The sequence below is a fragment of the Mytilus galloprovincialis genome, chromosome 2 (assembly GCF_965363235.1).
Source record: "Mytilus galloprovincialis chromosome 2, xbMytGall1.hap1.1, whole genome shotgun sequence".
Lineage (NCBI taxonomy): Eukaryota > Metazoa > Mollusca > Bivalvia > Mytilida > Mytilidae > Mytilus > Mytilus galloprovincialis.
Window position 1 is genome coordinate 88,694,404 of NC_134839.1, and position 26,031 is coordinate 88,720,434.

General features: G+C 31.9%; 2 protein-coding genes and 1 pseudogene across 2 annotated transcripts; all 3 read left to right on the forward strand.

The window, feature by feature from the left end:
* Positions 1–25,591, forward strand: LOC143064770 (bifunctional coenzyme A synthase-like). The gene is made up of 10 exons (XM_076237853.1): positions 1–109; positions 5,682–6,297; positions 7,106–7,320; positions 9,041–9,172; positions 10,867–10,993; positions 12,233–12,360; positions 15,239–15,320; positions 22,735–22,835; positions 23,407–23,553; positions 24,631–25,591. The coding sequence occupies exons 2-10, from the start codon at positions 5,691–5,693 to the stop codon at positions 24,697–24,699; spliced, it is 1,608 nt and encodes a 535-aa protein (XP_076093968.1). The 5' UTR covers positions 1–109; positions 5,682–5,690; the 3' UTR covers positions 24,700–25,591.
* Positions 15,340–22,546, forward strand: LOC143064772 (uncharacterized; annotated as a pseudogene).
* LOC143064771 (integrase/recombinase xerD homolog) lies at positions 20,586–22,269 on the forward strand. Its single transcript, XM_076237854.1, has one exon. It carries the CDS (start codon positions 20,710–20,712, stop codon positions 21,796–21,798), a length of 1,089 nt encoding a protein of 362 aa, XP_076093969.1. The 5' UTR covers positions 20,586–20,709; the 3' UTR covers positions 21,799–22,269.
* Positions 25,592–26,031: the final 440 nt, after the last annotated feature.

A 26,031-nucleotide genomic window follows, 5' to 3' on the forward strand; every position in this document is an offset into this window, starting at 1 on the left:
CATCTTTCCGAGTTGTGTCCCTTGCTAATGTGCCAAAAGTTGACCTTTGTTTACAAGTAGCTACCTGGTAGTTTCAAATGTACCTCTATTCTTTGGTTTTGATAAAAAGGTATATCAACTAAAATTTATATAACCTTAAACCAACGTTTAACTCACTTCCAAAACCAAATTGTAACTTTCTGACCAGGTATGACCTAAATCCACTATATACCACATACTAACTGTGACTTCTCTTAGATTGTAATAAACAATTAAAATTGATAAGGCGAAAATGATGGACTATTTCGAGAAACAAACTTTAGAAAGTTGATTTTTTTTGTAAGAAAGTTGATTTTTTTGTTAGAATTAATGAAAATTTTTGGTCAGTATTTTTATTTTAAGGTAACAGGTATGTCATGTATGTAAATGGCTTGTCCGCTGATTTTTAAAAGAAATTGTATACACGTAGAACTTATAAATAGAAAATGAAAAGTCGAAAAATTTAAGTTGGTCACCGATCTAATTTCCGAGTTCCAGACATTTGAAAATTGTTAGGAAACAACATAAAATATGTAGACATAACGTCAAATTCAAACCAAAAAATAAGAAATTTCAAACTTTAGTTATTCTGGAGTTTAAACCAATCCTACGATTTTTCTATAAAAATCAAATGTTTTTAAGGTATTATTTTCCTTTCTTTTGATGTATAATTTTCAGGGGGTTACCGAACTCCCTTTTTATATATCAGCCGTTGAAAGTGTGTTGCTGACGGGAAAAGAGGGGGAAAATCATGACGTCGCCAAAAGGATTACGCAACGTCAAGGCTATATCAGCAGAATTGTAAGGACAACGACTGCTTCATTATAATTTGTTTGGCTATGTCAATGCGCAATAGAGCATATTATCCTGTTTGAAAAAAGGATTGATTGCCTATTTTTACAAGAGATCCTATGTATTTATAACGTATTTCTGGAATTATTAAAACAGTGTCAAATGACACTTTAAAAGGTTTACAAATGTTTATTAATATATTAAACAGAAACAATAAAAGATCTGTCATTAAAATAGATTCTCCGAATGACGATATACATTCAATGTTCATATTTTCGACCACAATTTTGCTGCTTCACAATAAGGGAGGCGAAATATACCACGCAACGGGAAATTCAAACATATAAGCCGAAAACATACTGACATGCCATGGAAAAAAAACGGAAAACGGCCAAAAGACAAACAATAGAAAATAAATGGGAAAATGTGTCCATGGGACACAGACGATGACCCCGCTTGCATATAAAGTTCTAAAAGTGACACCACCAAAATTTAAACTAGATCTGTGTGGTAATTAGCATAGTGTATAAGTTTCCTAACATTTGGTTGAAGCAAACTATAGTTAGAGAACGGAAACCAACTTTGGGACGGACGGACGGAAAGACGCAGAAGTGTAAAACTTACTGCCCCCCTCCACTACGGCGGGTGCATAAAAAAAACCACAACAGTAAACTTTTATTCCCCCGATAGTTGCAGGAGGTCATGCATATAAAATATATAAATTTATGTTTCAATGGCACGAGAACACAACACAAACATGAACACATACTTCAATCCAAATAGTACTGGTCATTTGCAAACTTAAATGGTGTGTTTAATATGACACGAAAGGAGATGTGAGATAAATGTAAATTATAGGAAAAAGCCAAACAAAAAGAATATTTCAAAGTTTGATGCATATTATCTCTACTTTTTTTTCTTATCGTTGGTTTTGTTCAATTATTATAGTGAGGACAGTGCATAGATGTGAATATTTAAAAACAAATGTATATATAAATTCCAACTTAGTTATCTTTTGGTTTTTTGTAACTCAGATCCACTGCGGTAGACAAGGTTTTCTCGGGGTACCAATCTGCTCTATCCACAACTCAGCTATGTGTTATTTATAAATTGTTCAACACAGACTTTGAACACACATTATAGGACGTTCTGATAAATGTATCAAGTCTAGATTTTGTTAGCTGTAATGATCAAGCTAATTATGTACTGAATAGAAAAGCTGCATGTGATTTTGAAGAACCGTCTTCGAGGGAGTTTTAACGTATTAATTATGCTGCGTTCACATTAAATGTTAATGTGAACCAAGCATTAGATGTTGCAGCGATTGGAAATAGCCAATGGCATTACGTACTTCGTAATTTTTGCCAACAATATTCCTGTTCGTAGAATTTTTTGAAAAGTTTAATTTATTGCGAAAATTGAGAAAAAATATGTAACGCAAAAATAAAAACTCTAATTAAAAAAATATAGCAGTATTTGCACATGTACATGTATACAAACAGTATGAACTGAAATTGATATAACTGTAGTTCCGAATTTTTGCGCATTTTAAAATGAATTGATTGATGCACTCAGAAATTAATTTCTAAATTTTCAATTTATATTATATATGTACATGTACTTTGCTATTTATTTTATTTTTGAAGTGGCGGTTTTAAAGAGTATTTTTCATGCAGCGGATCTCTATTTTTCCCTTGCCGCTTTTTCATGCTGGAAGCTCACAATGTTCCATTCAATTCAAATTGACTGAAAAGCAACGTGTAACATTTATTTTAAATTTTCGTTCATATTAAAAGACAGTTTAACTTCCCGTTTGTCCGTGCATAAGGCCCCATCCCGATTTCGATTTTCGTTCAAGTTTAATGTCCCTTTCTCTTCAGTAATTTCCGACATTATATTTCACAAATGTCATGTCACACAGGCAGCAATTAAACTCTTTCGCTTCAATATTTTTTGACTATAAATTATTTGTTTTAAAATAGTACTAGTACTTTCATTTTCAAATTCTATTTATAGACCATGTCGCGGATGTGAAAGAAAGCACTGTAAAGAAAGGTTTATGTTTATATTATATTTAAATAAGAAAATGGTTATATGACAGGAATATCAAATCAAGAATATCAGTATTAACCTTATTTTTTTCGAGGATTGAATACGTCCTAGCCGCTTTTACTGTGACAGCTGTTTTGGGAAATTTTGTTTCTTTGAATGATAATGACTGAATGTAAGTCTGTGACTATATTTGCTATGGAATTTCAATATATAAAATGACAATATATAGTGTATGTTGTAATTTGTTAATGTGGGAGTGTATGTGTGTAATGCATGTACATGTTTGTGATATTTTTATCAATACTTCATTTCGTTTCCACGTCCCATATCAACATTCCCGATCTTCAAGTCACTCTGATCTGTGCCGATTACCAGCGTATATGAGCAGTTACCCGAACGTATAAACAAATTACTTCCGAGACCGATTCTTTGTACTTTAAACAGTTTTGTAGAAACATTATGGTGAATAGAAGTTCTTGCAAGCATTTATGTTGGTCAGCTAGTAAACCCAACTCAATCACTCTCAGACTCCGACCATCACGACATGCCAAGTTACTGTCATTTTCATTGGAGGGAAGCACTGTTTAACTGTTACAAGATATTTCATTTTACATACTTCAATTTTTGTTGCATTTTGGTGAGATGCATTCAATACTCTTCCACCAAACTGACCATTATTCCGACGAAGCGGAATATATTCTGACATCTTGAAAATATATTTTCTGGTGTACAGGAGATAACTCCCATAGCAACAAACGTCGATTTTCCCTTTTTCGGCTATAGGCGTTAATTTACGTACCTCTCACCTTAATTATAAAATGTTTCACAATGGTAGACCAAATTTGCATAATTTATCAAAGGGAGGTAATGATGAGCAATTTATATTTTAAAGATATTAATATAATATATTTCTGAAGCTATTTTAGAGTGAAATTTTTCCTTAAATCTTATTCTTTATATATTCATTTATATAAAAAGATGAGTTACAACTTGATTTAATAAGACAGATAACATTTCACAGGTAAAAACTATCCAGCTGTAAAACATGCTTTTGTTTCAATATATTGTTATGCTATGATTTATCTGATTTCCATATAATCAACAAGTACATCTCTGTCCCCAGACAAAACTATTTATATAGTTAAAAATATCATCAGAATCAAATTCTTCTATTACTGTTAACTGTAGTAATACAACTATATTTCTACCTTACTTTTAAATTTATATTTGTACTGAGATCTGAAAACAACTCACTCTTACATGTATTTCACTAAGCTTATTTAATCATGATATTATTTTCACAATTATGATCTTTGAAATTACTTCTGGTTTTCTTCCCTATGTTTCATGATAATTTTCTTTTTAAAAGGATGATATTGACTTGAATATTTTAGGAAGTTTTTTCAAGGATAATTTGTGAAATTATTTCCCATTATAATACATTTTTTTTTTAACAATTTCGCTTTATTTCAAATACACTATTATTATTTCATAGTATTTATAAAGGATAATTTTTTTCTAATAACTATTCAATAAGTTAACTACCCAGATAGAATTTCACGGCAGAGGAAAAAAATATCCCAGGGAAATATTTTCCTCCGGATAAAAAAAATAACAACAACTACTGTGACATTTTTTCCTCCGGATAAAATTTCACAAGGATATAATTTTGCTTTACACCTGTTGCTTTTCTTAACCATAGGTGCTTGAGGACAGGATCCTGTTATGAGCCCCCATAGTCCCTCCCCTTATTATCATAAATCTCAGATTTTTTAATATAAAAATATGGTATATTAGTATATATATCATGTATATGGTACAAATAAGTGATATAGATTAAAAAATCTGATATTTATGATAATAAGGGGAGGGACTATGGGGCTCATAACTGGATCCTGTCCTTAAGCACCTATGTTCTTAACATAATTTGGACTTATCTCCCATACCTATCAATTTTGCACTCAAAACCATATGTCTCATCTAGCATGAAAAGACCATTCAGTTCTGTTAGTGCTAAGGAAAATGAATTATTTTGCCTTTGGTATAATGGCGGGGCCTGATTGGGGGGTCTCATCACCATTCACGAGTTGATTTTTTTGTCAATCACGATCCTGCTTATTCAATATTGTTTAGTGAAAATCCTGTATCCCACTTCTCGTTGCCGTAATAAGGCATGTAATTTCCCCTGTCCCACCAAACTTCTTTTCCCGTTTTCAAGCTTAATTATTTGACTTTCATGTGTCACGCTTTAAAAATCTGCCAATCCTGTATCATGCTAAGACCCTAATGAGACCCACAATGCAGAGTGTACAAAGTCTCTAATAATAAAAAATAACCGGCACACATATCAACCAATCAGGATTAGCCATACTCTTAATTCTGAATACCATGTTAATCTAATGGTTTATTGGACCGTAACGTCAATATAATTACTATATATATATATCCTTTTTATGAGGGGTACATTTCAAGTGATAAAATATATTTTTTTGTAAAAACCACTTTTAAGTATATATCCTGACCCTGATCATATGCGCACATATTTATATCATTTGAAGAAACTTTTTCCGAAGAACCTCACATCTATCTGGTATTATATGGTCAAAACATGTCCAAGAATTTTGTAATATTATTGGGGGGGGGGGGGGACAGTTGTTTCATTGGCAATCATACAACACCCTCTTTCTTATATAAGTGTTGTCATTTGGAACAGACAGGAATAAAGTAGTAGGCCTACTAACCATTCATTCCTGCATTGTCTAAATTTCCTACTTTGATATCCTTTTCTTCATGCTTTAGTTTTGATTTTTGTTTTGCAGGTTTTTATAATGTATAAAACAGGACTTTTAATTCTGACAAGACCACTTCCTGTTTTAAAATCAGCTGTACAATCTGTTTTGGAGGAAGCTGCAACAGTTGTGTCCAATACACTCTATGTTCATATTCAACCATCATCCAGTTCACATACATTCAAAATCCGGAATGTGCCTTGTTCTAAAGACTTCCGATGTCTAATGACACAGTTGTACTCTTCTAGTGCTTCGCTATGCAATAATTTAGATGTCAGAATATTATTAAACAATGTATCAAATTTACCATTGGAAAGGAATTTAAAATTTGATTTAAAAAGACCTTGTGATATTGTACTGATAGACAATCAATTGATTGCTGATGAATTTCAAAATAAATCTGAATCTTTAGCCAGCTTAATGAAAGATGGATTAAAAGGACCAGCAAAAGTACACACATTAAACATGCCTGCTGATAGTCAAAGCAGTATGATTGAGGATGATAAAGTGGAATCCTTTGATAATGTTGTTCTTGGTGGAACCTTTGACCGTTTACATGCAGGTCACAAAATAATGCTGAGTGAAGCATGTTTCCTGGCAGAACGACAGATAACAGTTGGAGTTACAGATGAAAATATGAATCAAAGTAGGAAATTAAGACAAATTTAGGAAATTAAGGAAAAGTGTTAAGTACATTTAGGCCAAAGATAGACCCCACTACATGTATGTTTATTTTGTTCCTAGAAACAACACTTACATTATCAGTTATTGAAATACTTCTTATATATTTCCTGAAAAGTTTTTCTATTGTTTTTATCAATTGTACTTATGCAGCACTGATGTTAGTATGAAAGATTTTAAATGTTGACATAAGCAATGAAAGTAGGAATGCCCTTCACCGTCAAACGGTAATTTTTAGTGCAAATTGGTTCAAATTTTACCATATTAAAATTGATTAAAATATTCTTATTGTGATTTGTCAGTGGTCTCAAATAATTATCGTACCATTATTTTTTTAGAAAAATTTTAACCTGATTCGCCAATATCAGTAGATTTTTTTATCGTCTAAATGAAAGTGTACATTTTATCGTCATGCACCAAAAATTATCGTTAACATCATTTGGCAAGAATTTCTTACATTATTCATCATGAAAAAAATTGTCAGGAGTGTTGAATAACCCAGACTAATTGATGCCTCCATCAAACAACATTATTATTCTTAGGTGAATAATCTTTTCATAAATTCCAAAGACACTTCTTATCTGAAAACGAGATAATCTCTGATATGCAAAAATGTGTGTTTATCATACTTCATGATATTTGAACAATTAAAACTGGAACAAAAATAAAGGAGATACACCACTTAGCACATACAAGGTTACACACTTTATTGAGTTACTTGTATACTGTAAGAGAATAACACTTGCAAAAAAAAATTACATTTTTATTTTCAGAAAAGACATTATGTGAACTGATAACTCCAACAGAGAAGAGAATTGAAGGTGTTTTAGACTTTCTACAGGATATCAAGCCATGCATTGAACATAAAGTTGTGGCAATCAATGATATGTTTGGTCCGACAATCTCTGATCCACATCTACAGTTTATTGTAGTCAGTGAAGAGACAAAGAGAGGAGGAGAAATAGTCAATGAAGAAAGACAGAAGAAGGTAGATATATATATACATTCGTGTAAAATGACAATATTGTTTTATTTATCATCAGTTAGAATTATCTAAAGAAGTAGGTCAACCATAATGGTTCAAAAACAGCCCTTATAATAGGAAGAATTTGATAATTTGTATACTTATGGTACCACCATTAGATTTTTTGGGGGTTGCAAGGTTGATTATTTTGCCAATGGAATATTTACTTTCACCTGCTACATACATGTATACTAGCAAGTTGCTTACCAGTATTACTTTCTAAGAAACTATAAATGACTATGACATTGTTTGATAACCAACCAGTCCTGTTTTGTATATATAGAAATTTATATAAAAAAGGACCAGGCAGCACATTAAATATTACATCAAATATTATATATTCTGGATCTTCTAAAATAGGCAGATAAGGAAACAAATTATAAACAACTTAAAAAGATTTGCTCCACAGTACTAATATATAGAGATTAATACATGGCCTTTTCCATATCAGCCTGGGTATCATCCCGAGACCCCCATATCAGCCCGAGACGGAGTCGAGGTGCTGATATGGGTCGAGGGATGATACCCAGGCTGATATGGAAAAGGCTATGTATTAATCGCTTTATCATATACTTCCGACAATAGTTTTATGTAAGGCAAATAAACAAATGCAATAACAAAAACAGTCAAAAACTGTATAAAGAAGTTAAATTATGAATCAAATATACTATAATTGTCCAACAACAGCATCACTACCTCCATAGTGGGTCTCATTGGGGTCTAAGCGTGACGCGGGATTGTCGATTGTTTATAAGCGTGAAACGTGAAAGTCGAATTATTGTGCCGTGAAAACGGGAACTGAAGTCTAGCGGGACATGGGAAATTACAAAAAAAATGAAAATTGCTTACGTACATAGCGTAAGCGGGATACGGGAATCTGACAAAACAGTAAGCAGGACCCGGGATCAAAACCCCCCAATGAGACCCCCTCAATATATATGTATGGTAACATTTCCTATAGAGGCATTTTGAAACATTGAAAATTTGGAAGAGTTTTATGATCATTATTACTCCCTGATTGTTGTACTATAAAATGATTCTTAATTGTCAATGGCATTTGTTAGCAAGTACTAAACTTTCCCCACAAAAGTTCCCGTAAATTTTGACGTCGTCATAAAAAATATCTGACGTCACAATGGAAAAGTAAACAATCGATACCAGAAACACCAGAAGTAACTTGCACGAGAAGCACTGTTATGGGTTTTTGCACGAGACGCCCCTGATATGGGTTATCAGCCCGGGCTGATATGGGTAATCAGCCCGGGTGGGAAATTATGGCTTGTGTACTTCCGCTCATTACACATATGCAAAAGCTATCATATCAATCAGTCTTCACGCTGAGTGGCAGCCCTGGCAGCCCAGGCTAGTAGAATTGCTCTCGGGCCTGTAAAAATCATATCTATAGGCCAACAGAATCTAATTAAAAAATTTTAAAAATTGAGCTCCGGGCCTGTAAATTTAATACTTCATCGTGAAGACTGTATCAATGCTAAGTATATGATAAAAGTGGTTAATATACAAAGATAATGTTACAAAATCATGTTGACAAATATTTTGGCCGAACAAATAACCTACAATATATACATTTTGACCTGACACAGTGATGATCTACTTGTTATTTGCCCAATAGATATTTTATTTTTTTGTCAACAGAGTGGATGGCAATATTTTTTTTTTATTTCAGGGATTTACTGTTCTGAAGCAACATGTGATAGAACTGGTTGTAGATTCATGTCATAATCAATATGAAGAGAAAAAAATAAGTTCATCATCATCGAGAAAGAGGCTTCTTGGAACTGTTATCAATCCTATTGTGGTATGTCTTCTTTGATTTTATTTTAAAAAAAATCATATTAAGGGGGCTCGCGGGTCTAAATCAATTTTTTTTATTTAATATAGGATTTCGCTATATTTTTCTATAAATGAACTTTATCTTATACTTAATAGAAAAATGAAATAAAAAAATGGGGTCACCATTCATTTACGCTCACAATCTGCCTTCAAAAGAAGTATACATTTTTGGTAATCTCCTTTTTTTCTGTTGAACTAATAGGAGAAATAGCTGTAATATCGAAATAAAAAAGATCTAAATTACAGAAATCGCTTAAATTTTACAATTAATTAGTTAATGTACAGCTTATTCGAAAACAAAAATAAAAAATATAGGTCACCGATGAGTTAAAAAAGATATTTCCATTTTAATGCCAAAAAAGGGCATTTTTGCACCAAAGGGAGATAATTTGGAGCTTTTTCAATGATATCTACATTTTAAAAGTCACCTGGGGCCAACACGAATCGATTTTTTGGAATGATTTTTGTACCATATGACAAAGTAACAACTACTTAAGGTAATAAATAAAATTTGTAATGAAAAATAAATGTTTATTTTTTTTCTGAAAATCTTTTACCCGCGAGCCTCCTTAACCCTTTCCTCCATAATGATGCTTTTTGACGCCACCCCCTTTACTCCATAATGACGCCTTTTGACGCCTGTATAGTACCTCAGTTGAAATGCTTTGACTACAAAATGTCTGCATCAGACTTAAAAAAATTTGTATCCAATATGAAAAAGATATTCATGAGAATAACTGACTTGAATTTCATTGATGAAATATTCATTTTCACAATGCACTAATACTTTAAACCTGATAATTTTTTTTTATAAAAAAAATCCTATGCGAATCAAGTATGTGAGAAAAAAAAATCTATGGAGGAAAGGGTTAAGAATGCAAATACACATATACAAAGTTTTGTCCAACTCAGAATGGCTTTGTGAATTAATGTACTGAGTTTTGTTGTTTTCATGGCCACTGCTAGAAGTTGTCATAAATGAGATTTAAATTTCTTTGGAAGGTCAAGTTAGAAACAACTATAATTATTGCAATAATTCTGTAGAGAGAAATGTGTTAAATACTTAAGGGGGCTCGCGGGTCTAAATCAATTTTTTTATTTAATATAGGATTTCTCTATATTTTTCTATAAATGAACTTTATCTTAAACTTAATAGAAAAATGAAATAAAAAAATGGGGTCATTGTTCATTTACGCTCACAATCTACCTTCGAAAGAAGCATACATCTTTGTTAATGTCCTTTTTTTCTGTTGAACTAATAGGAGAAATAGCGGTAATATCGAAATAAAAAAAGAACTAAATTACAGAAATCGGTTAAATTTTACAATAATTTAGTTTATGTACAGCTTATTCGAAAACATCAATAAAAAATATAGGTCACCAATGAGTTAAAAAAGATATTTCAATTTTAATGCCACAAAATGGCATTTGTGCACCAAAGGGAGATAATTTGGAGCTTTTTCAATGATATCTGCATTTTAAAAGTCACCTGGGGCCAACACGAATTGGTTTTTTGGAAAGATTTTTGTACCATATGATAAAGTAACAACTACTTAAGGTAATAAATCAAATTTGTAATGAAAAGCTAATGTTTATTTTTTTTCTAAAAATCTTATACCCGCGAGCCTCCTTAATTGTAAATTGTATATATTTTCTCAGCCAAACAGAAACATACCTAGCTCTCCCTATGTAATAGGATTGACAGGAGGTATAGCTAGTGGGAAGTCTGCATTGTGTGGAAGGTTAGAGAAACTAGGTGCTGGTACAGTGGACTGTGACAAATTAGGTAATGTTTATCTCAAAGGTTATAGTGACTCCTTTGACCTTCCTAAGTGTATACCCTGTCTGATAAGGGAGGTAATAAATAAGAAAATGTATGCCCTATCTGATAAGGGAGGTAATAAATAAGAAAATGTATGCCCTGTCCATTATTGGATAACCCGAATAATTCAGTCCGTCCCCGTAACTGATCTCTCCTACTTGCGTGGGCCTGAATTCCTAACAAGATAAAAACTCTTCCTGAATCCTGGATTTTGAGTGGTGCCCTGTAGAAGAGTTGACAAATCAGCAATTAGCTCAATATTATCGAGATAGGTAAATCCTGAGCTAATTCCGAATGGCTGATTGAAGATTTTTCATTGTCTATGCATTCAGGCGTTAATGTAGTAAGCGGAATATAACGACTGAATTATTCAGGTTAATTATGGGACAAAACAAATAATAACGGATAAGGGAGATGATAAACAACAAAAGTGTATGCCCTGTTTGATAAGGGAGATAACAAAGAAAGAAGCATATGCTCTGTCTTAGTCAAATAAGGTAGATAACAAATCAGGATTGATGAGGGAGATAACAAATAAGGATTGATAAGGGAGATGACAAATATGGATTTGCCCTGTCTGATAAGGGGATATCATAAATAGGGAAGTACTGAAGATTCATTTATTTTCATTGATACCAATTTTTGTGGATCGAGGAAACATTGTATTTTCCTGGATATCAGATTTTGTGGTTTTGCAAATTCCATGAAAATTGGTTTAAAACCAAAAATAACGAATCAACAGTATGAACTGTCTGATGAGGAAGATACAATGAGATAATCATAGTAAGCACTGTTGAGAACAGAGATACACATCAGAAAAGATGTTGGTTTATGGCTTTTTATGATAAATCAGGAATACTGATTCGTTATGCTGCTCTTTGATTTATATATAAATAAAAAGATATACATGTATAGGTTGCATCAACCAATGAGACAACCCTAACAACATGATAAAAAAAGATATTTATAAGTTTAACAAAATACAAGGGTCTTTATCACTTGTTATACTCTTAATTGTTGCTAGTCTATACATGTTAAACTATGTGATATTTTTGAGAGACAAACACAAATAATAGAATTTTTGTAGTTAATGATTAACATTTTCTTCTAAACTTGTTATTATTTTATATTTTAAGATTGAAAATTGAAAGTTGAAATAAACTTAATGGTACTAACACAAAATATTACATTTAATATTTCTAGGCCATGAAGTGTATTTAAATGGAACACCCTGTTACAATACTTTGGTTGAACAGTTTGGCAATGAAATTGTTGGTAAAAATGGAGAAATACAAAGAAGAGTCTTAGGATCTATTGTATTTAGCAATCCAGTAAGATTAACAAATATTGTATATATCTTTAGATGTTGCATTTGCGAAGTCCAGGGTTTTTGAATTTGACAAATAGCAAAATTGGAGTTATCTTGCTCCTTACAAATAGTCCATTTGCCAATTACTGATTTGATTCATCTTGCTCCTTACAAATAGTCCATTTGCCAATTACCGAATTGATTCTGTTATTACATACTTTTTAAACAAATTACTTCCCTTTGTCAATCGTAGACTGGTTCCATACTGGACACAATTGGCTTTTGCCAGTGCAAAACATGATGAATTGAAAGTGATGTATCGGTGGTTTAACTAATTTTTCATGAAAAATAATTTCTGATGTCAAAATTATTTAGCTTAACAACAAATTAATGTAATTAAAAGATTGAAAACCTTAAAGATTACTCACATTACGCACAGGTAAATTTGCTCATTCTACTAGCTGTCCATTGTAAATAAAAATTAATGTCCCTTATAAGGGAGACAACTAAAAAAGGATCTCTAATTAAAGGGTCAATTATGGGAATTGGCAAATAGCCTATTTGTCACTACCATGCTATATTTAGAATTGAACTTGATAGGAAATAAAAGTTGAATGTGACCAATGTTAATTGGATTTCAATCGCTTGTAAATATGCAAATGGAAAAATGGGAAATTCAGCCAACATTTTCATTTATAAAGGGACATAACTCAAGAATGGTGAAATAAATGGCACCTAAATTAGAAATTGATCTGTGTTTGGTGCTAATAAGCATAATGATGCATTGTGTATAAGCTTTATAAAATTGGTTAGCATTCATGCCCCCTTAGTTTAGTTGTAGGGGCATAGAATTATTTCTTCTAAAAATGCTTGGAAAGAAAAGCATGCTTTTTTGTATGCCTGATAAATAAGAATTTCTAATTATTTGTAGGTTTATAATTTCCCCAACGAGTTGATTATATATTTATAAGGTGTCTTCCCGATTGTCCCAATTTTTGAAATTACAGGTAAAAAGGTAATGAAGTTTTGTGGGACAATCGGGAATATGTTTGTGGGACAATTGGGAAGTTTAAATGTGGGACAATTGGGAACTGTTTTTATAATGATTAATTTGTTTTTATAGCGTGTTGCAGTTAATCAAAGGTTACTAATCGATGTAACTTATAAAATATGAACAAAATAAGAACAAATAATAATATTTACATATTTTATTTTCCTCATAGTAGGTACAATTGAAGTATCATATAATATAATATGAAGTCTTTTAATAGTCTAAGATGCATATTTTTTTTAATTATTTTTTATTGGCTTTGAACTAGTAGTCAGTACTGCGAGTACTCTCAGATCTGTACTTAGTGTCTTTGTTGTGGTGATGTCCCAAGCCAGGAGCCTGTAAGTCAGTGGTTGTCGTTTGTTGCCGTGTAACATATTTGTTTTTCGTTCATTATTTTGTACATAAATTATGCCATTAGTTTTCTCGTTTTACATTAGTCATTTTGGGGCCTTTTGTAGCTATGTGATATGGGATTTGCTCATTGTTGAAGGCCGTATGGTGACATATAGTTGTTAATTTCTGTCATTTGGTCTCTTTGGGAGAGTTGTCTCATTGACAATCATACCACATCTTCTTATTTCTTATGGAAGTCTGGCTCTTCTTTATAATTGGTGAATAGTCCTGTTGACTGCAAAAACAATGGGAAAATTGGAAAAACAACCTTTAATAGTGATTCTTGGAAAGGCTGATCTGGAAAAATTCTAGACAGAAGCAAATTTAGAGAAAATAGATGGGGGTAAAAAAAAGAGAAAATTCCAAAATTTACAAATTGACAGAATGGTCAATTTGACACAAAAAAGCAATAAAATTTTATAAAACTTTCTTATATTAACACCTACTTCTAGTTTTTTTTTTAAAGTTAGATCTATTCAGATTGGTCCACTCTATCTTTATTGAAAGTATGAAAAAAATAAAGTTTAATTGTGAAACTGTGATTTTTTTAATGATAATAGCCCAAAAATGGATAACATTTGATGAAAACTGAGAAAATCATCAGAATTGGGTACTTTGAAATGGCTGTAGCAAAAATAAGTGCACCACCATATGATTTTCGTCACCAATTAGTTTTCTAGAGTAATATATAAACCCAAAAATCAGGTTCAGAAAAAAAAGTTTAATTCAAAACCTTAAAAGATCTATTTCATAAATCAGAAATATTATATTTTTTTAATCAAAAGTGTATCATTCTAATGATTTAAAAAACATATTTTTTATACTTTTATAAAATTAATATTAAATGTGCAATAATTAATTCTTGTTTATTTAGCAAAACAAACAACAGTTACCTTGTTTATCTAAGAACATTTTACTACATAAAATAATGTGGGACAATCAGAACTTTTCATGTGGGACAATCAGAACTCTAAAATTTTAAAAAGTGGGACAATCGGGAATAAACCATTTATAATTAACATGTAGTTTGTTTGATCTGAGTTGTTCATTGGTCAAAATTTGATTATGATGTCAAAATTTTCTGCTTTCTTCATATTTTGCTATTGTGACATTACAAAAATGGTGAACATGACTGATGATGCAACATGCAAAGAACACATGTTTCGAAGATTTAAATTTGTAAATTTAGCTGTCTCTAGGAGAGAAATATTGTTCTTTAATTTTTTAGCTATTTTCGCATAACTTTAGCTGTGTGAGAAAAATATTTCTCCTCACTAGTGAAATATCTGTTCACAGTAAATGATTGGTCAAAATGTTTACTATGACTTTAAAATTTTCTCGATTTCTTCTGAATTCCTTTGGTGTCGGGTGAAGTCATGAGAAATTTATTTTTTTCAGTTTTTTTCACAACACATAAGTATACATATACATGTTTATAATTATATTATTTCAGGAAAAGCTGCAATTACTCAACAGAATTGTTTGGCCAGAGATAGGAAAACTTGCAGAAGACAAGATAAAGAAACATGCTGAAAGTTTGTAATAGATTAATTATTGTATGACTTCCATGCAAAAAAATACATTATTTGAATATAAAGTTACTCTTCACTTATTAAAATTAGTCACCAGAGCCATAGATTTGTTTTATACTTTGATTTATATTCAAATTTCATCTCAAAGGATAAAAACTGACCACCTCAAAATATCCAATAGGGCAGTAAGTGACCTTCCACAATAATCAATAAATCAAATATGTCGGCCCAGGCCATGTGAAAATGATAACAAATCTATGGCTTGCATGAATTATTCAAGATCTAATATGACAAATACCATAATTTATACATGTAAAACTAAAGCGAAGATAAATATGCCATGTGTATGGCTGTTTTATTTTACCTCCTGCAGGATAAAGCTAAAAAAAATCCCAATAACTATGGCTTGCATGAGCTTTTTCATAAGACCCTCTATAAAAAAATGTGTTTTATCCTTTAAGCTTAAAAAAAAGTTCTTGTTGGCTACAATTTACTTGTAAAGTAAGTAAATAAGTACGTAAATATTCTATTTGCACATTTATGAATTTCAGCAACTCAACATGACAGCTTACTCCTCAGTTACAACATGTGAACTGTGTCAAATATACAGTTGACATGTTATAACAAAAGAATGCACTGTCATGTTGACTTGCTGAAATCTACATAAATGAGTGAATAATGCAATAAAATACAAAACACACAACATCAACCTGAAAAATATATTTAATAATAGTACGGGAGCACATGTATTTGTTTTGGTAAAACACGTGTGTTTGTTTATTGTTTACACCAACACGTGTTTTTAGAATACCTGTAATGTTTACAATATATTCCATTGGACAATATTTTGTCGCATTGCGACTTAAAAACAGGTATTCTAGGTATCGTATGATTTTTGGCTCGTGTTTCTCGTGCTTGTTGTTTGATATAAATTAAATGGAATTTATAATGTTATTATTCGAAGTTCTGCCTTACGCCGGTTAGCATACGCCGTACTTCTGCATTGCCTGTATTACCACAATGACAGACCACCGTTCCGAAGACGAAGACGAATTGTTACTACACGAGCCCTCAACTCCTTCAGTTCTTAACAGAGAAGCTACACGTTCTAGTTTGCCAGTACCAGTACCGTCGTCAGCAACCCAACAAAGAGCACCACAGCCACAGATAAGTGACGGCACATTTCAATTGTTTACGTCCTACTTCGACTCCAAGATTTCAGCACTGAAGAACGAGTTAGTGTCGGGCAACGACTCCCTAGCCACCAAGTTGAAAAAGGAAGCTTCTGTGAAACTAAAGAGTGAAGGTAACCAAATCCAATTTACTTTCAATTCCGAAGTCCTTGCTGACCTGCATAAGCTGCAAAAACGTCTTTTGCCGGAAGATTTCGTTTCTATCAACTTAATTTCTGGACTTATCTTAAAATTGAACAAAAGAAATAAGCTCATCAGAATAGCCGATAAATCTCCTGCTGGTTGGACCACAGTTCGAAATAGCATCAGATTCCGATGATGAGAAAAGACTACGTCAAGCTGAAAGCAGAGCACTCAAAACCATCAAGGAGAAGAAGGGTCGTACAAAACCTTACACTAAGCCTTCAGCTACTGTTTCCAGACCTCCTACTAATACTACAGATATGTCTCATCAACAGTACAACCAGCCCTTTCGGAGGAACAGTCGCCGTGAGGCGACTTCCTATGACATGTGCTACGAATGCCACCAGTTCGGTCACTGGAGGACAAACTGTCCCAATAGAAGCGGCAAGCAATTTACAACAAGAAACAACCCAGCCACATAAGATAAAAGATAAGTATCTTAATTTAGTAGATGAATATTTGTTGCATGGGCACATAAATATACTTTTAGAACATGCTAAGTATTTTGATAAAGTTGATTTTTCAAAATTGGCCAAAGGTGTCAAAAGTAGTTTATCGAAAAATGTAGCATTTTGGGAGCACATTGGAGCAAGCAAATTTATTATTGATACTATAAAATCAGGGTATATGATTCCTTTTGTGAATTTACCACCCCCTATGAAATTCCGCAATAAATAAATCTGCAGTTGATAATACTGATTTTGTAAACGAAGCTGTTCTCGAACTTTCGAAAAACGGATGCGTACACGAAGTACCATTCCAGCCTTTTGTAGTAAATCCATTAAGTGTTGCCATTCAAAAGTCAGGGAAAAAGAGATTGATATTAGATCTATCTGAATTGAACGAATACGTTTTGAAAAATAAAATAAAATTCGAAGATTGGAAAGTCGCTCAGCAATTTTTTAAGAAAGATATATACCTGATAAAATTTGATTTAAGATCTGGATATTTTCATTTGGATATCTGCAAAGAGCAACATACATATTTAGGTTTCTCTTGGAACGGAAAGTTTTATTGTTTTTCAGTTTTAGCTTTTGGTTTAAGTTCAGCGCCTTACATTTTTACAAAATGTTTACGACCCATGGTTAAATACTGGCGTGAAAATGGTGTAGATATAGTGCTTTATCTAGATGATGGTTTAGGTATGTCAGAAGGTTATTCAGAATGTCAAAATATATCTGAATTCATAAAGTCCTCATTAGAATTAGCTGGGTTTTTGATAAATGAACAAAAATCTATCTTTGATCCAGTTCAACGCTTGGAATGGCTCGGATTAATTTGGGATTCGGTAAACTTTAGTTTAGCAGTGTCCGAACGTAGATTAAATGATGCAAAAGAATCGCTTGACAATATTTTGAAAAAATTTCCCATTATAAGCGCTCGTCAGTTAGCACAGTTCACAGGTAGAATTATTTCTATGTCCCCAGTTATGGGAAATGTTACTAGCCTGATGACGAGGCATTTATATTTTGCAATTGAGAACAGAAAGTCATGGGATAGTATTTTAGATATTGCTTACACTGAGTGTGTATTAGCAGAGTTGAGATTTTGGTCAGACAGTTTGACCAATCTTAATCAGAAAAAATTTGTGAATGACACCTTACCGAACATAGTGGTGTATTCAGATGCTAGTAATGTAGCCGCAGGTGCTTTTACTGTAGAAGTGAATGAAAAAGTTTTTCATTCCACATGGAGTGAATATGAGAAAAACATGAGTTCGACTTGGCGAGAACTAAGGGCTATTCAATTAGCTTTGTATTCATTTAAATCTGTTTTAAAAAATAGTACGGTTAAATGGCACACAGATAATCAAAACTGTGTAAAAATAATCAATAGAGGTAGCACAAAAATGCATTTACAGTGTTTCGCATATGACATTTTTAAATTTTGTTCAAAGGAACGAGTCATTGTACAACCAATATGGGTACCTAGATCAGAAAATTGCAGAGCTGATTTTTTGTCTAAAATGATAGATATAGATGACTGGCAAACATCTCCGGAGTTTTTCGAATTCATGGATAATCTATGGGGTCCTTATACCGTTGATAGATTTGCCAATTTTGCTAATTCAAAATTGAAGCGATTTAATTCAAAATTTTGGAATCCCGGGAGTGAAGCTATTGATGCTTTTACACAAAATTGGAAAAATGAAAATAATTGGATAGTACCTCCAATTGATTTAGTTTCTAAAAGTATAAACCATTTAGTACTCTGTAAAGCAGAAGGTACCCTGATAGTACCAAAATGGCCGTCCTCATCGTTTTGGACTTTATTATTTAGAAAAAACATGGAATTTCGTCATTATGTATTGGAAGTCATTGAATTTTCAAGTGAGCAATGCATATTTCTTCAAGGGAACAACAAGAATTCCATTTTTGGCTCAAAGAAATTTAATTCTGATATTTTAGCAGTTAAGCTACCGTATATTTTCGAATTTAAAGCGCATCGTTTTATAAGCCGCACGGCCGTTTTTTGGGGGGAAGATTGTTTTTGTCCTTACATAAAACGCACCTGAATATTAAGCGCACACTGAAGAAAACGTATATTTATTCTACTGACCTGATAGTGTCATGAATATTTTCTCCTTTTGTAACTCACACCGTAATTTGTTTCATTTCTATTTTCAGATTGGTGAGAAAGTTGAGAGTATTTTTGAATATATTTATTTGTGTCATATTAAAATAAAAAATCGTAATAAAATAATTATACTTTTCTCATTGTTTTAATTATGCCAGTTTCGTTTGATGTTTTTTGTCAACAATGGCCATGTGTTGACAGCTTGGGTGTCCATTGAACCTTGTTGTTTTGATTAAAATTAGTATGGTATTGATTGCTTGTTTATTGTTTGAATTGGCATTAAGGATTTAAATTAATCTTAAAAATGTATGCATGAAAGGTCACCCAAGCCATAAAACTGCCATTGTTTACCTTGATTATGACCTACTTACCTGTACCCACGTGTGAAAACTGTTCACCCAAAAGTCAAGATTTTTTTTTTAATTAAATCAATCTTAAGAATTTTATTGTTGTCTATAAAATAAAAGTTGAAGTTCTGAACGTAACAAACATTTTTCAATTTTAATTTGGATGAATACAACAAACAAAACAATTTACTTTTTGCAAGTCATTGTCTATTTTTAAATGAAAGTGTTATGAGCAATGACAAGGGGGATTAAAAGAAGACGGCAATAAATAAATGTTTTAACAGATTAAATTATAAAAATTAGTATTCTTTTTTTTTTAGTTAAACATCCAATAATATTTCGTAAAGATATTTCGTTTTGAAACACAATAAAACGACAAACAGTTACTCTTCAGTATTTTATCCTGTTTGGTACCTCTTCTCAAACACGATTATCTCTCTTTGTTTATGAAGCACTTTAAAGTGTCGATTTAAGCACATGCATCACCATCGTCATTTAAAGAAACTTGTAATATTGGCAAGACACACAATCACTTTCTTTATTATTTCATTAGAAAATTTTATATTAAAACACATTAAATCAACTAACAACTACATATTTATGATAAATACACAATTAATATCCTGTATGGACACAGTTATCTTTCTTTGTTTACGAAATGAACACTAAACACATGGTTATCGACTTCCTGTAAACCAACAATGATTGAATGAAATAAAAACAAACGATTTAGTTAATATATTTATTTATTCATAACAAAATATGCAACATTAACAATTTATCAAGTCACTGCAAGCACTTGACAATCTGACTGTCTCCAGAAAACAAATCCAGATATTTTTTTCTTTCACCGTCGTCCTGAAAACAGAAAATAATACTTACATAACACGCACCCGAGTATAACACGCAGGGACAAAGACAGAGAAAAAAACCTGCGGCTTATTTAACGATTTATACGGTAAGTACAATATGTAAATAACTGTTTTTGATTTTCTGTGATATACACATGAAACACGTTGACAAGGCTATAGAATGATAGCGAGGTCTTTTTTTAGAAATTTGACAAGGCTATAGTACAGAGCAAGGTCAGAAATGGTTATATATGAAATGCATGTGCCATGTATATACTTTTTTATTTACTATTTGTTTGAATTTTTACATTTTTCAGATATTTTCAGCGTTGGTAGGTGGTCATCAGACACTCTTACACAACACCAGCACCTACAAAATTTAGCAAAGTGTCTTCCAGAGTTTTGTCTACAATCTAGAGCTGAAAATACGCTAAAGAAGTACAGGTACGCCTTTAACAATTTCTGTAGATGGTGTAATTCGTTTAATCTTAACTCTTTACCAGCATCAGACTACGATGTTTCGTTATACTTGATTCATTTATGTAAAAAACACAAATCTGCATCTGTTGTTGAAGGAGCTTACTATGCAATTAGTTGGTCACATAAACTAGCCGGTTTTGCCGATCCTTGTAATTCTTTTTTATGTACATCTATTAAAGAGGGAGTTCATAGGTCAATCGGACATTACATTGTAAAAAAGAAAGAGCCTATTACACCTGAAATTCTGTACCAGATTGTACAAAAATACGGTAACAAATTCAGCAATTTAAATCATAGAAGAATCGCTTGTATGTGTCTTACAAGTTATGCAGGATTTCTAAGATTTTCCGAACTTGTTAATTTGAAGAGATCAGATATACAGTTTTATTCTACTTATGTGTCTTTATTTATCGAAAAAAGTAAGACTGACCAACACAGAGAAGGTAGTAGAGTATTGATTGCGAAGACTAGTTCTATAACATGTCCGGTATCTATGTTACATACATATTTATCACAAGCTAACATAGCAATCGATTCTAATGAATTCATTTTTAGAGCAGTATCTTTTCGTAAGAAAACCAACACTTATGCATTAAGGGGAAATGTTCCTCTATCTTATACAAGGGCGAGAGAGTTGTTGTTAGACGCTCTTGGATCTTTAGGTCTAGAAAAATCTAATTTTGGTCTACATAGTTTAAGAGCAGGTGGTGCGACGGCTGCGGCCTCTGCTGGTATAAATGACAGGTTATTCAAGAAACATGGAAGATGGGCTTCTGAAACTGCAAAAGATGGGTATGTTCAGGAAAACATATCAGAAAAATTAACAGTTTCTAAAAACCTTGGTATATGACCGCCCCCCCTTTTTCTTTCTTTGTAACTTTCGAAAGTATGCTACCCTCACAAGGAGAGCTCATTTCTGATACATGTGTTGAGTTTTATTGTATAAATAATTTATGTTCGTTTAAGTCTGGCGAATTAGAACATAAATATATTTAATAATAGTACGGGAGCACATGTATTTGTTTTGGTAAAACACGTGTGTTTGTTTATTGTTTACACCAACACGTGTTTTTAGAATACCTGTAATGTTTACAATATATTCCATTGGACAATATTTTGTCACATTGCGACTTAAAAACAGGTATTCTAGGTATCGTATGATTTTTGGCTCGTGTTTCTCGTGCTTGTTGTTTGATATAAATTAAATGGAATTTATAATGTTATTATTCGAAGTTCTGCCTTACGCCGGTTAGCATACGCCGTACTTCTGCATTGCCTGTATTACCCCCCCCCCCCCCCCCCCACCCCAACCCACTATCAACTAGACCATCTATTGTTTTTTATGATGAAAGTAGTTATTTAGTTACAATGATTTATTTAACTTGTATTTCTTGTTTTTTAGATTGGTGTATAATCTGTATATATTATGGATGGCTGACTGTGATCGAGCCAGTATGACTGTTTTCTAGTAGTGTCTCAATAATGAGAATAAGCCGTTGTGTGCTTGGATGTTTTTGAAACGAACTGTTTTGATTTAATATTTGATTTACATTCGTAAATAAAAGTATGCTACCCTCACAAGGAGAGCTCATTTCTGATACATGTGTTGAGTTTTATTGTATAAATAATTTATGTTCGTTTAAGTCTGGCGAATTAGAACATAACTCAATTTTAATGAGATTGTATCTAAATTGTTAGGGTATATTAAACAGAAATAACTTCAGCATGAAAGTTTTCTATACTACTGTATAAATCTATTTAATTTCACTTTTGTTGTATTTTATAGATGGTAAAGAAATTGTGGTTTTGGAAGCAGCCTTACTATTAGATGCAGGCTGGAACAATCTTGTACATGAAGTGTGGACATCTGTTGTTCCCCCAGGGGAGGTAACTTATCACAAATATTAACTTGCTATATGATAGCTGTACTTATATATTATATATGTTGGATAAATTTTTTTTTTAAAAAAACCATCACAAATTTCAACTTGAGATATGTGTTACTGTTGTTAAAATGATAAAAGGGGGTTGAGGCAATGAGAATGTTAGAGTATTCTTACTCTGGTGTTATTAGAATTATTGTATCGTAACCGATACTCACTTCATGACATTTGAAAAAAACAACACTTTTTAATGTCACATTTTCTGTTGTGACGCAAAATTACAACTAAATTTTTTTTTATTTCCTTCAATGACACAAACTTGAAATGGTGTATTGTGATATTCTCATCTGCCCTGAACAAGTGAAATCTAAGAGAAAGAAATAATCAGTTCGGTAATTTACATTCAAAATAAAATCTTTAATTGACACATTGACAACTGGAAATAAGGTATTGACAAAATACACAGTAATGATTGTTTATTATCAGGAGAATTTTCAGGTTTTTGTAGCAGTTGTGTCCATTATTGATTCTTGTTGGCCTTACTTGCATGGCTAACCTCTTCGTCTTTATTCTAGGCAGTCAAGAGAATGATGGACAGAAATAATATGACAGAAGAGGAAGCAAACAAAAGGTTAAAGTCACAACTATCCAATAAAGAGAGAGTTCAAAGTTCAAATGTTGTACTATGTACTCTATGGGAGTATGAGTACACTCAAACACAGGTAAATGTTTGATTGAAACAGTTTATCTTTTTAAAACATTAAATGCTTATGGGCATACAGTACAGAAGAGATAAAACATTTAATTTGTTTGGAAATTTTCACACTAAGTTGATTTGCACTTTTGAATTTGCCAAGAAATTTTGCCAACTGCACTACTTATTTTAGTGAAAATTTTAGTTTATTTTTCCATGTTTCATGATAGAAAAAATACTACATTTCATATTTACTTGTAATACATTTCCTAAAAACTTCCTCAACTCTCAAATGGAAAGAGATTTTTCACCTGATTTGTTGTCCTACCTGTTACAAAGAAAGGGTGAATGATGATGTATTACTATCAGTACATATCAGTTTGATAATTATTTATGATGCCCTGCTCCTTAGGTCATGCTTCTGTGACTTTGAATTAATTAGTCATTTTCAATTTTAAGATGTCTGCTTTTGAAGTAAGTTTGAAAGGAGCTATTTGCGATAGATCAATAATGTTTTCTATAAAGTTGCATAATCATCAGTACATGACTATTTCAAGACCTTGCCCACTAGGTCATGGTCCAGTGAGTTTTAATCAATTAACAATTTTCCATGTTAAGTTTTCTGATTCAGTTAGTTTTTTTTGGAACTATTTACAATACCGGTAGACAATACTTTATATAAAGTTACATTGCTGTCTGTACATATCAGTTTGTCAACTATTTTAAGGCCATACCCAATAGATGGTCCAGCGACTTTGAACTAATTTGCAAAGTTGCTGTCCATCAGATTATCTTTTTCAGAATTTTATGTTAACAGGTGAGACATATCTCTGTGTCAACAGTATATTTTTTGCTAAATGTTTCTATGTTAAAATGCATTGAGGTTGATTCCCAAAACAAAAGTTGGATGTTAAAAAAATATGAAATCATACAATTATTGGTAAAATTTACCTTCAGGACAATTTTATTTCCACTACAGATTTTTTTTTTTTATGTTACTGTATATCCTTTTTCCTGCCAAAAAGTTTAATAAGATAGAGATATATATTTCAATATCATGAGTATTGTCAGAATTTAGTTAATGATCTCGTATCTTTTTTTCTAGGTTGAGAAGGCATGGTCTTTGTTACAGAAGAGGTTAACAGAGAGGAACTCAGAACATTCCAAATATTGAACATTATAAACCAGTGATATCACATCTCAAACAGAGAGTACATTGTCTTTCAGTCATCTTTTGAAGAAAAAAAACAACATTTGTATGATATATAAAGCTCTATGGATAATCATGAAAATTTAATATTAAACTTAAAATCATATAGAAACATTATATTGCCATATTTATAACATTTAAAAATGTTTGAAGTTATCTTTTTATGTACATTAGTTTGGTGCTGTTTTCATTATAATTATTCCTCAATACATTTCGATGTAACCTTATTACCAGTGAATTAATCTGATGCTGAAATACTGGTCTTTTTTCTCTTTCTTTCACTGATCTTTTCTTCTATAGAAATCTGACCATTATTGTCATCACTTTAATAAATATAAACATCAGTTACAATACATGATGACTGCAATGCAGATCTTTTATTTTTAAAGTCTTACCAAAACATAATATTAAGTGAATGTTTGTTGTTAATAGATTATGATAACTGCACAAACTCTGCAATAACATGCAATTTGTTATTAAGGTGGTACCCAACACTTTAGCTAAAATTTATTTGGCTCGTTTAATTTTCTTAAAATTTTGACAAAGTATTTACTTAGACCCTTTTACAAAAATATAAAAATTTCAAAAAATTTGAACCAACCGTTTTATCAGAAAAATTACACTGGTTATATAGCAGTTTCACAAACACTTATTTTGATCATTGAGAAGCTTAATATTCCCTTAACAACACAACATAATTAAAACGTTTAGCTGATTTTACAGAGTTATCTCCCTGTAGTGTTAGGTACCACCTTAATTAGACTACTTGAGTAATTTGATAAATTACCATTGTTATTAGTTATATATATTTCTACACATTGTTAAGATACAATAAGTAAATAAATGAGTAATCAAGTTTGATCTGTTTTGTCCAGGTTGCGATGAATGTAGAAAAGCAAGACATGGGTACTACTTTTTGAAATTATCGTCAAAAACAGTTTTAAAAATGAGGATTTATGATATGCAATTGATAAAATATATGCTGTCCATTGGCATCATTATTACATTTTGCTGGTGTGTAAACTATTGGTATTAAGCTTTATATTTCAGAGGGTAGATAAATAAAGGCAACAGTAGTATACCGCTGTTCGAAATTCATAAATCGATTGAGAAAAATAACAAATCAGGGTTACAAACTAAAACAGAGAAACGCATCAAATATAAGAGGAGAACTACGACACAACAGAAACACAACATTAACATGTAAAACACACAGAAACGAACTATAATATAACAATGGCCATTTTCCTGACTTGGTACAGAACATTTTAAGAAAAAATGGTGGGTTGAACCTGG

What these genes read in the sequence shown, in the direction of transcription:
- LOC143064770 (XM_076237853.1), top strand. Translation starts at nt 5,691, where the DNA reads ATGTATAAAACAGGACTTTTAATTCTGACAAGACCACTTCCTGTTTTA. An exon ending in CTGTTATCAATCCTATTGTG is followed by an intron (nt 9,173 to 10,866) that starts GTATGTCTTCTT and finishes ATATTTTCTCAG; the next exon opens with CCAAACAGAAACATACCTAG. An exon ending in CTATTGTATTTAGCAATCCA is followed by an intron (nt 12,361 to 15,238) that starts GTAAGATTAACA and finishes ATATTATTTCAG; the next exon opens with GAAAAGCTGCAATTACTCAA.
- LOC143064771 (XM_076237854.1), top strand. Translation starts at nt 20,710, where the DNA reads ATGGTTATATATGAAATGCATGTGCCATGTATATACTTTTTTATTTAC.